Source organism: Panulirus ornatus, chromosome 25 (genome assembly GCF_036320965.1).
Source record: "Panulirus ornatus isolate Po-2019 chromosome 25, ASM3632096v1, whole genome shotgun sequence".
In the NCBI taxonomy this organism is placed as follows: Eukaryota; Metazoa; Arthropoda; class Malacostraca; order Decapoda; family Palinuridae; genus Panulirus; species Panulirus ornatus.
In genome coordinates, this window is record NC_092248.1 from 24,908,080 (window position 1) to 24,922,691 (window position 14,612).

The 14,612-nt window shown below is 40.9% G+C and overlaps 1 protein-coding gene across 1 annotated transcript in view; it reads right to left on the minus strand.

The window, feature by feature from the left end:
- LOC139757345 (ionotropic receptor 21a-like) overlaps positions 1-14,612 on the minus strand; it is a 94,836-nt gene that overhangs the window by 37,574 nt on the left and 42,650 nt on the right. The window contains exons 6-7 of the mRNA XM_071677768.1: positions 3,893-4,058; positions 2,947-3,188 (exon numbers count right to left, since the gene is read on the minus strand). Of these exons, the coding sequence (XP_071533869.1) occupies positions 2,947-3,188; positions 3,893-4,058 (408 nt within the window). The remainder of the gene's footprint in view (positions 1-2,946; positions 3,189-3,892; positions 4,059-14,612) is intronic.

Here is a 14,612-nt window from a genome sequence, read left to right on the forward strand (position 1 = left end):
GAAAGTTTGAGCTGTCTGGCCAGAAGTCAGCAGCTAGAGGCTTTACACTTTCACTTTACACTCATTCTTTTTTGAAGAGAGACGACAATAAATGAACTCAATATTCAAGTTGGGATTGTAAAGTTAAATGTAAAATGTGGGGATTAATTTCTTTGTCTTAAATTACAATGTCTCATTTGTGAAGTCTAGGATATGCGCACTGCTTGCTTATATTTCAATCATCACACAGCATTAAACTCGAGTCTTTTTCACTTGTTATTTCTAGTTCAAGATCATTCATACTGTAGCTTGTCTTATTGGATTTACTGATGATGTGTTCGATTCTAATCACCGATATGATCATTTTCCCGTCTTTGAGTCCAATCTGATAGTTTGTCTATGTAGTTGTAGGTACTGTATTTCTGTTGTAAAATAGTTTTCAACTTATGAACATCAGCAAATGTTGATCTCTTAAACCGGAACTCGTTATCATGTCATTCATGAAAAGGAAAAAGAGAATTGGCCCCATGACTAATCCCTGCAGCACACAACTTGTTACGTTTAACTATTCAGAACTTTGACTGTGCTTCAAGTCAGTCATCCAGAGCTAAAGCCATTGAAATACATCCCCATCTATACCATGTGACTTAAGTTTTACTTTGTAATGTTTAATGTGGGACGTTACCGTGTGCTTTCTGCAAGCATGAAAATCGCACTCGATTTGAGTGGAATGGGGGAAAGTTCACCTTGGTAGAATGTTAAACGAGAATATTAGGCTCTTTCTCGATAAACATGGATTATGAAGTTAGGTACGTAGACGACAGGAAGACGAATAAAAGGATTTAGGCTAAGGAACGTGGTATGCATGTAGAGAGAGGGTGGACGTGGAACCAGGAATATATGGAACACGGTTGGTAGGTTTGCAGAGAGGAGAATGAAGTAAGGCAGGTAGTGTGTAGTTTCAAGGTAGATGCCATATCAGGGGTAGTCTGGGGTAGTAGGATGGAGGAAGGAGATGGGATGTGTCAGTTGTCGTTTGTTGGCATCAAGAAAAGGTATGAGTAAAGGCAGAGTAGGACAGGTACAGAAAAGTTCCCAGAGAGAGAGAGAGAGAGAGAGAGAGAGAGAGAGAGAGAGAGAGAGAGAGAGAGAGAGAGAGAGAGAGAGAGAGAGAGTGTGTGTGTGTTGAGGACCAGAGCGGAAGAGGTCAATTTTGCGACACCCTTGGTCTTCCTTTTCCCGATGCTACAAACACACACACACACACACACACACACACACACACACACACACACACACACACACACAAATACACACATTCACATATACTAAGAGAGTTTTAAACGCATTTACAGGTAACGAAACTCAGCGAACTGATTATAAGAAAGTGTGCACAAACTGCATACGAAAATTATTCTGATTAACCCAAATGCTCAGAACATCATTCCACTGCTGCATACACAAGTACCAGTGACGAAAAGTCTTCGTCTACACATCAGATTATTCTATGTTCCTGCACGGCGCGTTCGTAATCATTTATCACAGTTAGAAGTAATTATTTTAGAGGAAAATATGACATGATGGGCAAAATAATCTTGCTAAGAGATCAAGAAAAAAAAAGAAACTTCACCAAATATGCCTATTTTGTGTAATCTGTTTATTAGTAAGAGGGGAAATATATGCAATTTCTTACTCTTCGTTAAATCTGATCTAAATCCTATCATAAAAAAGAAATGATACTTCGGTTAGTTTATATGCCACAAGCACAGTCTTAATGATCAACTGCCAGAATTCTGGTTTAAAAAAGGATTTGATCATAATGGGAGATTTGATCATACTGAAATCTGACTGGAGAAAATCTCTTTCCAGGAATACGGGACAAATACTCACCCTAGATTTACTGGAAAGTCCAACAACAAAAGTACTGAGTAACTTACTCGTGATAAAAACAGATTAGATTTAGTTTTAGCTACATTGAGAATTTCGTTCATAAAGTAGAAGCGAGAATTGATTGGTACAAGTGATCATCAGCAAATAACTTTGAGGAAAATGATAACATAGCCCGTATTTCTTGTTAACACAAGAGTCGTGAAAAGATCCCAAACCTCAGACTAGCACTGCTTTTGTGGGGAAACTTGGTATGATATCCTTAATCAAAACGATATCGACGTAGCTTGGAAAAGCTTCTGTAATACTTTCAAAGTAGTGGAGGAACACATGTCAATGCGTTTCAGATGGTCTTGTTCCAAAACGAGTGGTGGAGGAAAAACACAAGGAAGAGCTTGTTGTCTAAGAGATTAGCACGTCAGAGACAAGGAACCAAATCTTTACATACTCATTCCACAAAATCTTTTGTAACTTATCATATAAGTTGTTGCTATCTTGTAACTACTCACGTAATTTTTTTTTTTTTTTACAAAGAAGCAGTTCTTCATTTTGTTGTTCTACCATTTTGTTATTGTTTCCGAATGTGTACAACTTGCTTCAAGGAATAAAGAGAAAAATTCATCAGGATGTATTGTATTCTTCCATCTTGCAGGGAATCAGACCAAACTCTGGAAATTTTGTCTTTATGCGGATTGAAAATCTATAAGAATGGGACAACTGTACATGAATATTGCTTGTGTCAGGAAGTTAAAATTTTTCAGCATAATATCTTGTATTTCCAAATCTTACTTAACTTTTATCTTGGTTTAAGATCATGAACGGCCTGAAATATATCTGTGGATGAGTTATTTTACCATCAGTTCAGTAATACATATGCAGGAAACTTGATCTGGAGTGTAGCGGACTTAGACGTAGTGCTTCAGCCACGTAGTCTTCTGTCTCGTACATCTAACACTGAGGGTATACCATTGCCTGACCACAACTTCCATTACTTTGTGAACCTTCCTCTGTTAATGGTTTCCACTCGCATTCCATCGCCACAGCTCATAATCCAGACACAGACAACATGAATCTATTCACCTGGAAACGGTCTGATGATTGCCATGTGCTGAGGTAAAAGTTTTGGTTTGAGGGAAAGTATGACGATGGTTGTGCGCAGGTAGATGGCTGAGAACTGCACGGCCTGCATCCGTGACGATGTGAGTGTGAGTAGTAGAGAGAAATCGGCTTGTTGATCCTGCAGAACGCTCACCGTCCCCGTCCAGCTGCCGTTTTCTATCTGCAACCCCCACTGCCGATCCCGTGGTTCCCACACCTGGTACCTGTGGTCAAGGACACACTCAGGCTGGAGGAGTTCCTGTGATGTGCTGAGGTTAGGGCAGGAGATGGAGCGTGTGAACATTGGCCACGTATCATTCATGTGGAATTATAAATTTGTTTTGTTTTTACAGAAGGATTTTAGGTATACTCAGATGATGACGTCACACCCGTCGCACATCCGGATCCTTTACTTATCTGATGACGTCATATGACACTTTACTCATGAACCAGCATTACAGTAGTCTAGCGTATTACACACACACACACACACACACACACACACACACACACACACACACACACACACACTCATATGGACCTTCATGCTGTAGTGTGTGTGTGTGTGTGTGTGTGTGTGTGTGTGTGTGTGTGTGTGTATGTGTGTGTTTGTGTGTGTGTGTGTGCATACATGAGAAGGGTTCATACATACATGGTTAGGAGACGGGGTAACACGAGTGTGAAACTCTTTCCCCGTAACACACAGTTATCACACTGGTGTACTGAGAGAAGAATAACATTTCAGTGTAAGAAAAAACGTAACTTAAGACCAGAGCAATTTGAAATGCTCATCACTAGGAGGAAGGACATGAGATGTGTTGATCTCTCTCTCTCTCTCTCTCTCTCTCTCTCTCTCTCTCTCTCTCTCTCTCTCTCTCTCTCTCTCTCTCTCTCTCTCTCTCTCTCTCTCTCTCTCTCTCTCTCTCACGTGAAGTTGGCGTGGGCAGCGAAGGCCTTAAGCATCCTGACATCGAGGGAGTCCACAGGCGTCATGGTGGTCCCTGGTGACTGGCTGTCTCGCTGGAACCTCGAGATGTAGTTCGCATGGACAGCCATGATCTTGAACCTATGGCCCATGAAGCTCTCCAGTTTCTCTAAAAATATAATGCCTTTGACTCAGTTTGATCTACAGTATTTCCTGTTAATGTTTGGATTATACACAATGACATTTCTGAGTTGGACACAACAGCGTTTGAAGGAAATTATGATATGATTTTCTTGACGAATCCTGGAAAGGTTTCATCAGTAGAAATATCCTCACCGAATTTAAAATTCCAAGGTACTATCTGTTAAGTAGTGATAGCGGAAACAAAGTAGTCGAAGGAGATAAAGTGAGTGGACTTGGCAGCGAATGGAACTATGTAAGTATAAGTAAGCCGTAGGGTTGGGGAGAGAGCGAATGTTCTGTGAGCAATGAAGAATGTTTGGAAAAAGAGAACGTTAACTCAGAGAGCAAGAATAGGTATACTTGAAGGATTAGCAGTTCTAGTAATATCATTTGGTTGTGAGGCATGGGCTAGAGATGGGATTGTGTTGAGGAGGATGGATGTGTTGAAAATGAAATGTTTGAGGGCAATGAGCGGTGTGAGTTGGGTTGACCGAGTAATTAATGGAAAAGTATGAAAAATGTGTGCAATCAAAAAGACGGTGGTTGAAGGAACAGAGGAGGGTGTGTTGAACTGGTTTAAACATATGGATAAAACGAGTGAGGAAAGGTTGACAAAGAATATATATGTGTCAGATGTGGAGGGAACGAGGAGAAGTGGGAGGCTCAAGTGCGGATGGGAGGATGGAGTGGAAAAGATTTTGAGCAAACTGGGCCTGAACATGCAGTGGGTGAAAGGCATGCAAGGAATAGAGTATAATAGATCGATATGGTATACTGGATTCAACGAGCCGTCAACAGATTGAACCAGGGCATGCGAAACGCCCTGAATAAACAATATAAAAGTCTCTTAACCAAGGATGTGGATAGGAGGATGTGGTTTCGGTACATTACCCATGATTACACATGTATGGACATGAAGGGATAAGACCTTCCTGGCGCTACCTCGCTGAGGTATATATATATATATATATATATATATATATATATATATATATATATATATATATATATATATATATATATATATTTTTATTTTTTATTATACTTTGTCGCTGTCTCCCGCGTTTGCGAGGTAGCGCAAGGAAACAGACGAAAGAAATGGCCCAACCCCCCCCATACACATGTATATACATACGTCCCCACACGCAAATATACATACCTACACAGCTTTCCATGGTTTACCCCAGACGTTTCACATGCCCTGCTTCAATCCACTGACAGCACGTCAACCCCGGTATACCACATCGCTCCAATTCACTCTATTCCTTGCCCTCCTTTCACCCTCCTGCACGTTCAGGCCCCGATCACACAAAATCTTTTTCACTCCATCTTTCCACCTCCAATTTGGTCTCCCACTTCTCCTCGTTCCCTCAACCTCCGACACATATATCCTCTTGGTCAATCTTTCCTCACTCATTCTCTTCATGTGCCCAAACCATTTCAAAACATCCTCTTCTGCTCTCTCAACCACGATCTTTTTATTTCCACACATCTCTCTTACCCTTACGTTACTTACTCGATCAAACCACCTCACACCACACATTGTCCTCAAACATCTCATTTCAAGCACATCCATCCTCCTGCGCACAACTCTATCCATAGCCCACGCCTCGCAACCATACAACATTGTTGGAACCACTATTCCTTCAAACATACCCATTTTTGCTTTCCGAGATAATGTTCTCGACTTCCACACATTCTTCAAGGCTCCCAGGATTTTCGCCCCCTCCCCCACCCTATGATACACTTCCGTTTCCATGGTTCCATCCGCTGTAGGTTTGCGGTAGAGGTGTGTGATGTCTCCATGGTTGTTTAATTTGTTTATGGATAGGGTTGTTAGGGAGGTGAATGCAACAGTTTTGGAAAGAGGGGCAAGTATGAAGTCTGTTGTGGATGAGAGCTTGGGAAGTGAGTCAGTTGTTCGCTGATGATACAGCGCTGGTGGCTGATTCATGTGAGAAACTGCAGAAGCTGGTGACTGAGTTTGGTAAAGTATGTGAAAGAAGAAAGTTAAGAGTAAATGTGAATAAGAGCAAGGTTATTAGGTACAGTAGTGTTGAGGGTCAAGTCATTTGGGAGGTAAGTTTGAATGGAGAAAAACTGGAGAAAGTAAAGTGTTTTAGATATCTGGGAGTGGATCTGGCAGCGGATGGAACCATGGAAGCGGAAGTGGATCATAGGGTGGGGGAGGAGGCGAAAATCCTGGGAGCCTTGAAGAATGTGTGTAAGTCGAGAACATTATCTCGGAAAGCAAAAATGGGTATGTTTGAAGGAATAGTGGTTCTAACAATGTTGTATTGCTGCGAGGCGTGGGCTATGGATACAGTTGTGCGCAGGAGGATGGATGTGCTTGAAATGAGATGTCTGAGGACAATGTGTGGTGTGAGGTGGTTTGATCGAGTAAGTAACGTAAGGGTAAGAGAGATGTGTGGAAATAAAAAGAGTGTGGTTGAGAGAGCAGAAGAGGGTGTTTTGAAATGGTTTGGGCACATGGAGAGAATGAGTGAGGAAAGATTGACCAAGAGGATATATGTGTCGGAGGTAGAGGGAACGAGGAGAAGTGGGAGACCAAATTGGAGATGGAAAGAAGGAGTGAAAAAGATTTTGTGTGATCGGGGCCTGAACATGCAGGAGGGTGAAAGGAGGGCAAGGAATAGAGTGAATTGGATCGATGTGGTATTCCGGGTTGACGTTCTGTCAGTGGATTGAATCAGGGCATGTGAAGCGTCTGGGGTAAACCATGGAAAGCTGTGTAGGTATGTATATTTGCGTGTGTGGACGTATGTATATAAATGTGTATGGGGTTGGGTTGAGCCATTATTTCGTCTGTTTCCTTGCGCTACCTCGCAAACGCGGGAGACAGCGACAAAGCAAAATATATATATATATATATTTTTTTTTTTTTTTTTTTTTTTTATACTTTGTCGCTGTCTCCCGCATTTGCGAGGTAGCGCAAGGAAACAGACGAAAGAAATGGCCCAACCCCCCCCCCCCCCATACACATGTACATACACACGTCCACACACGCAAATATACATACCTACACAGCTTTCCATGGTTTACCCCAGATGCTTCACATGCCCTGATTCAATCCACTGACACAACGTCAACCCGGAATACCACATCGATCCAATTCACTCTATTCCTTGCCCTCCTTTCACCCTATATATATATATATATATATATATATATATATATATATATATATATATATATATATATATATATATATATATATATATATATTGTTGAGTATTCCTGGTAAATTATATGGGAGGATATTGATTGAGAGGGTGAAGGCATGTACAGAGCATCAGATTGGGGAAGAGCAGTGTGGTTTCAGAAGTGGTAGAGGATGTGTGGATCAGGTGTTTGCTTTGAAGAATGTATGTGAGAAATACTTAGAAAAGCAAATGCATTTGTATGTAGCATTTATGGATCTGGAGAAGGCATATGATAGAGTTGATAGAGATGCTCTGTGGAAGGTATTAAGAATATATGGTGTGGGAGGTAAGTTGTTAGAAGCAGTGAAAAGTTTTTATCGAGGATGTAAGGCATGTGTACGTGTAGGAAGAGAGGAAAGTGATTGGTACTCAGTGAATGTAGGTTTGCGGCAGGGGTGTGTGATGCCTCTATGGTTGTTTAATTTGTTTATTGATGGGGTTGTTAGGGAGGTAAATGCAAGAGTTTTGGAAAGAGGGGCAAGTATGAAGTCTGTTGGGGATGAGAGACCTTGGGAAGTGAGACAGTTGTTGTTCGCTGATGATACAGCGCTGGTGGCTGATTCATGTGAGAAACTGCAGAAGCTGGTGACTGAGTTTGGTAAAGTGTGTGAAAGAAGAGAGTTAAGGGTAAATGTGAATAAGAGCAAGGTTATTAGGTACAGTAGTGTTGAGGGTCAAGTCAATTGGGAGGTGAGTTTGAATGGAGAAAAATTGGAGGAAGTGAAGTGTTTTAGATATCTGGGAGTGGATCTGGCAGCGGATGGAACCATGGAAGCGGAAGTGGATCATAGGGTGGGGGAGGGGGCGAAAATTCTGGGAGCCTTGAAGAATGTGTGGAAGTCGAGAACATTATCTCGGAAAGAATAAATGGGTATGTTTGAAGGAATAGTGGTTCCAAAAATGTTGTATGGTTGCGAGGCGTGGGCTATGGATAGAGTTGTGAGCAGGAGGATGGATGTGCTGGAAATGAGATGTTTGAGGACATAGCCCACGCCTCGCAACCATATAACATTGTTGGAACCACTATTCCTTCAAACATACCCATTTTTGCTTTCCGAGAAAATGTTCTCGACTTCCACATATTCTTCAAGGCTCCCAGAATTTTCGCCCCCTCCCCCACCCTATGATCCACTTCCGCTTCCATGGTTCCATCCGCTGCCAGATCCACTCCCAGATATCTAAAACAATTCACTTCCTCCAGTTTTTCTCCATTCAAACTCACCTCCCAATTGACTTGACCCTCAACCCTACTGTACCTAATAACCTTGCTCTTATTCACATTTACTCTTAACTTTCTTCTTTCACACACTTTACCAAACTCAGTCACCAGCTTCTGCAGTTTCTCACATGAATCAGCACCAGCGCTGTATCATCAGCGAACAACAACTGACTCACTTCCCAAGCTCTCTCATCCCCAAGAGACTTCATACTTGCCCCTCTTTCCAAAACTCTTGCATTCACCTCCCAAACAACCCCATCCATAAACAAATTAAACAACCATGGAGACATCACACACCCCTGCCGCAAACCTACATTCACTGAGAACCAATCACTTTCCTCTCTTCCTACACGTACACATGCCTTACATCCTCGATAAAAACTTTTCACTGCTTCTAACAACTTGCCTCCTACACCATATATTCTTAATACCTTCCACAGAGCATCTCTATCAACTCTATCATATGCCTTCTCCAGATCCATAAATGCTACATACAAATCCATTTGCTTTTCTAAGTATTTCTCACATACATTCTTCAATGCAAACACCTGATCCACACATCCTCTACCACTTCTGAAACCACACTGCTCTTCCCCAATCTGATGCTCTGTACATGCCTTCACCCTATCAATCAATACCCTCCCATATAATTTACCAGGAATACTCAACAAACTTATACCTCTGTAATTTGAGCACTCACTCTTATCCCCTTTGCCTTTGTACAATGGCACTATGCACGCATTCCGCCAATCCTAAGGCACCTCACCGTGAGTCATACATACATTAAATAACCTTACCAACCAGTCAACAATACAGTCACCCCCTTTTTTAATAAATTCCACTGCAATACCATCCAAACCTGCTGCCTTGCCGGCTTTCATCTTCCGCAAAGCTTTTACTACCTCTTCTCTGTTTACCAAATCATTTTTCCTAACCCTCTCACTTTGCACACCACCTCGACCAAAACACCCTATATCTGCCACTCTATCATCAAAAACATTCAACAAACCTTCAAAATACTTACTCCATCTCCTTCTCACATCACCACTACTTGTTATCACCTCCCCATTTGCGCCCTTCACTGAAGTTCCCATTTGCTCCCTTGTCTTACGCACTTTATTTACCTCCTTCCAGAACATCTTTTTATTCTCCCTAAAATTTAATGATACTCTCTCACCCCAACTCTTATTTGCCCTTTTTTCACCTCTTGCACCTTTCTCTTGACCTCCTGTCTCTTTCTTTTATACGTCTCCCACTCAATTTCATTTTTTCCCTGCAAAAATCGTCCAAATGCCTCTCTCTTCTCTTTCACGAATACTCTTACTTCTTCATCCCACCACTCACTACCCATTCTAATCAACCCACCTCCCACTCTTCTCATGCCACAAGCATCTTTTGCGCAATCCATCACTGATTCCCTAAATACATCCCATTCCTCCCCCACTCCCCTTACTTCCATTGTTCTCACCTTTTCCATTCTGTACTCAGTCTCTCCTGGTACTTCCTCACACAAGTCTCCTTCCCAAGCTCACTTACTCTCACCACCCTCTTCACCCCAACATTCACTCTTTTTTTTCTGAAAACCCCTACAAATCTTCACCTTAGCCTCCACAAGATAATGATCAGACATCCTTCCAGTTGCACCTCTCAGCACATTAACATCCAAAAGTGTCTCTTTCGCGCGCCTGTCAATTAACAAGTAATCCAATAACGCTCTCTGGCCACCTCTCCTACTTACATAAGTATACTTATGTATATCTCGCTTTTTAAACCAGGTATTCCCAATCATCAGTCCTTTTTCAGCACATAAATCTACAAGCTCTTTACCATTTCCATTTACAACACTGAACACCCCATGTATACCAATTATTCCCTCAACTGCCACATTACTCACCTTTGCATTCAAATCACCCATCACTATAACCCGGTCTCGTGCATCAAAACCACTAACACACTCATTCAGCTGCTCCCAAAACACTTGCCTCTCATGATCTTTCTTCTCATGCCCAGGTGCATATGCACCAATAATCACCCATCTCTCTCCATCAACTTTCAGTTTTACCCATATTAATCGAGAATTTACTTTCTTACATTCTATCACATACTCCCACAACTCCTGTTTCAGGAGTACTGCTACTCCTTCCCTTGCTCTTGTCCTCTCACTAACCCCTGACTTTACTCCCAAGACATTCCCAAACAACTCTTCCCCTTCACCCTTGAGCTTCGTTTCACTCAGAGCCAAAACATCTAGGTTCCTTTCCTCAAACATACTACCTATCTCTCCTTTTTTCACATCTTGGTTACATCCACACACATTTAGGCACCCCAATCTGAGCCTTCGAGGAGTATGAGCACTCCCCGCGTGACTCCTTCTTCTGTTTCCCATTTTAGAAAGTTAAAAAAAAAAAATCCAAGGAGTGGAGGATTTCTGGCCCCCCGCTCTCGTCCCCTCTAGTCGCTTTCTACAACACGCGAGGAATGCGTGGGAAGTATTCTTTCACCCCTATCCCCAGGGATAATATACATATATATATATACACACATACACACACGTACACACACACACGCACATATACACACACACACACACATACATATATATACATATGAAAAATGTAAGAAACAATTTAGAAAACTGAAACTTCTAGCCCGAAATGAAAAGAAAAAATGAATGTCACATAATGGTTCAACCTCTGGATATGGAAAAAGAAAATGTTTAATTTATTTACACAAAAGTCAATAGTAGTTCTCATCAATTTAACCACTGTATCAATAAGCTTCAATGTCTAACCTACATTTTTTCCAATTTCACTATTTTCTTATCAAAGCACCATGTATGAAAACTATCACTCCAGTAACACAACTATAAACATTTACTTCCACTTTAAAAAAGTTCTGGGGAAGTCTGTCTCGATACACTGCGGGACACTACCACCTTGCGAGGTTTGTGTTGCAATGGTTTTTGATTCACAAACGTAGTAGCATCACTGGTGGCCAAGGTAGTTCCGTTGGCGAAGAGGAGCTCATGAAACATGTCGGAAAGCATGCTACTGCAGGCAGGAGTGAAGGCTGATGCAAACTTCAGATGGCAAAGAAACTGGAGGCACCACATCAGGCAAGAGGACGAGGCAGCTCCCGCCAGTCCTTCCGCTTTCCATCACCAACATGACCCTCATCTGACTACTGTCTTCAGTATATATATATATATATATATATATATATATATATATATATATATATATATATATATATATATATATATATATATATATATATATATATATATATATATATATATATATATATATATATATATATATATATATATATATATATATATATATATATATATATATATATATATATATATATATATATATATATATATATATATATATATATATATATATATATATATATATATATATATATATATATATATATATATATATATATATATATATATATATACATATATATATATCTCGAAACACCCTTCTTCTGATTTCTCAACCACACTCTGTTTATTACCACATATCTCTCTTACCCTTCCATTACTTACTCGTTCAAACCACCTCACGCAACACACTCTCCTCAAACATCTAATTTCCAATACATCCACACTCGTCCGCACAACACTACCTATAGCCCACGCCTCGCAACCGTATAACATTGGTGGAACTACTGTTCCTTCAAACATACCCATTTTTGTTTTCCGAGATAATGTTCTTGCCTTCCACACATTCTTCAACGCTCCCAGAACCGACACCACCTCCTCTACCCTGTGACTCACTTCCGCTTCCATGGTTCCATCCGCTGTTAAATCCACCCCATGATATCAAAAACACAGTTTTTCTCCATTCAATCTTACCTCACAGTTGACTTGTCCCTCTGCCGTACTGTACCGAATAACCTTGGCATTACTCATATTTACTTGCAGCGTTATCTTTCATAAACTTTACCAACTCTGTTGCCAACCTCTGCAGTTTCTCACCCGAATCAGACACCAGCGCTGTATCATCAACGAACAACAACTGACTCACTTCCCAATTCCTCTCATCCACAACAGACTGCATACTTGCCCCTCTCTCCAAAACTCTTGCATTCACCTCCCAAACAATCCTATCCATAAACCAATCACTTTCCTTTCTTCCTACTTGTACACATGCATTACATCTTCGATAGAAACTTTTCACTACTTCTAGGAACTTTCCACCCACACCATATAATCTTAATATCCTCCACAGAGCATCTCTATCAACTTTATCATATGCCTTCTCCAGGTCCATTAATGCTCCATACAAATGCATTTGGTCTTCTAAGTATTTTCACATACATTCTTCAAAGCAAACACCTGATCCACACGTCCTCTACCACATCTGAAACCACACTTCTCTTCCCAAATCTGATGATCTGTACATGCCTTCACCCTCTCAATCACTAATCTACCATATTATCTAAATCTGTAATTTGAACACTCACCTTTATCCCCTTTCCTTTTGTACAATGGCACTATGCATTCTTCAGCTAATCATCAGATACTTCACCATGAGCCGTACATACACTGAATATCGTCACCAACCAGTCAACAACACAGTCTCCTCCATTCTTGATGAATTCCACTACAATACCATCCAAACCCACCGCTTTGCCAGCTTTAATCTTCCGCAAAGCTTTCACTGTCTATTATCTCTTTACCAAACCATTCTCCTTGACCCTCACTTCGTCCACCAGCTCGCTAAAACACTCTATATTTGCCACTCTATCACCAAACACATTTAACAAACCTTCAAAATACTCACTCCACCTCCTTCTCACTTCACCACTATTTGTTATTACCTCCCCATTAGCCCCCTTCACTGATGTTCCATTTGTTCTCTTGTCTTACGCACGTTATTTTCCTTAATCCATAACATCTTTTTATTCTCCCTAAAATCTAATGATACTCTCTCACCCCAACTCACATTTGCCCTCTTTTTCACCTCTTGCACCTTTCTCTCGCCCTCCTGCCTGGTTCTTTTATATATCTCCCAGTCATTGTCACTAATTCCTTGTAAAAATTGAACAAACTCCTCTCTCTTCTCTTTCACTATCAATATATTATCTTCATCCCACCACTCACTATCCTTTCTAATATGTCCACCTTCCACGTTTCTCATGCCACAAGCATCACTGGTGCAAGCCATCACAGCTTTCCTAAATACATCCCGTTCCTCCCCACTCCCTTTACGTCTTTAACTCTCACGTATTCCATTCTACACTCAATCCCTCTGGTATTTCCTCACATCGGTCTCTTTTCCAAGCTCACTTACTCTCACCATCCTCTTCACCCACCATTCTCTCTCCTTTTCTGGAAACCCCTGCAAATCTTCACCTTTGCTCCACAAGATGATGATCAGACATATGTCTAGTTGCTCCTCTCAACACATTAACATCCAAAAATCTCCCTTTCACACGCCTATCGATTAACACATAATTCAATAACGCTCTCTTCCCATCCCTCATACTTACATACGTATACCTATGTATATCTCTGATTTCAAACCAGATATTCCCAATCACCTGTCCTTTTTCAGCACACAAATCTACAAGCTCTTCACCATTTTCAACACTGAACACCCCATGTACACCAATTAGACCATCAACTGCCACATTACTCACCTTTATATTGAAATCACCCATCGGCATAACCTGGTCTCGTGCATCAAACCTGTCAACACACTCAGTTGCCTCTCATGATATTTCTTCTCATGACCAAGTGCATAGGCACCAATAATGACCAATCTCTTTCCATCCATTTTCAGTCTTAATCATATCAATCTAGAGTTTACTTTCTTACAGTCTGTCACATACTCCCACAACTCTTGTTTCTAGAGTAGTGCTACTCTATCCTATGCTCTTGTCCTCTCACCAACCCGTGAATTTCCTCCCAGGACATTCCCAAACAACTCTTCATCTATACCTTTGAGCTTCGTTTTACTCAGAGGCAAAACATTCTGGTTCCTTTCCTTAAATATACTACCTATCTCTCCTATTTTCTCATCTTTGTTACATCAACACACATTCTTATAGCCCAATCTGAGCCTTCGAGGAGGAT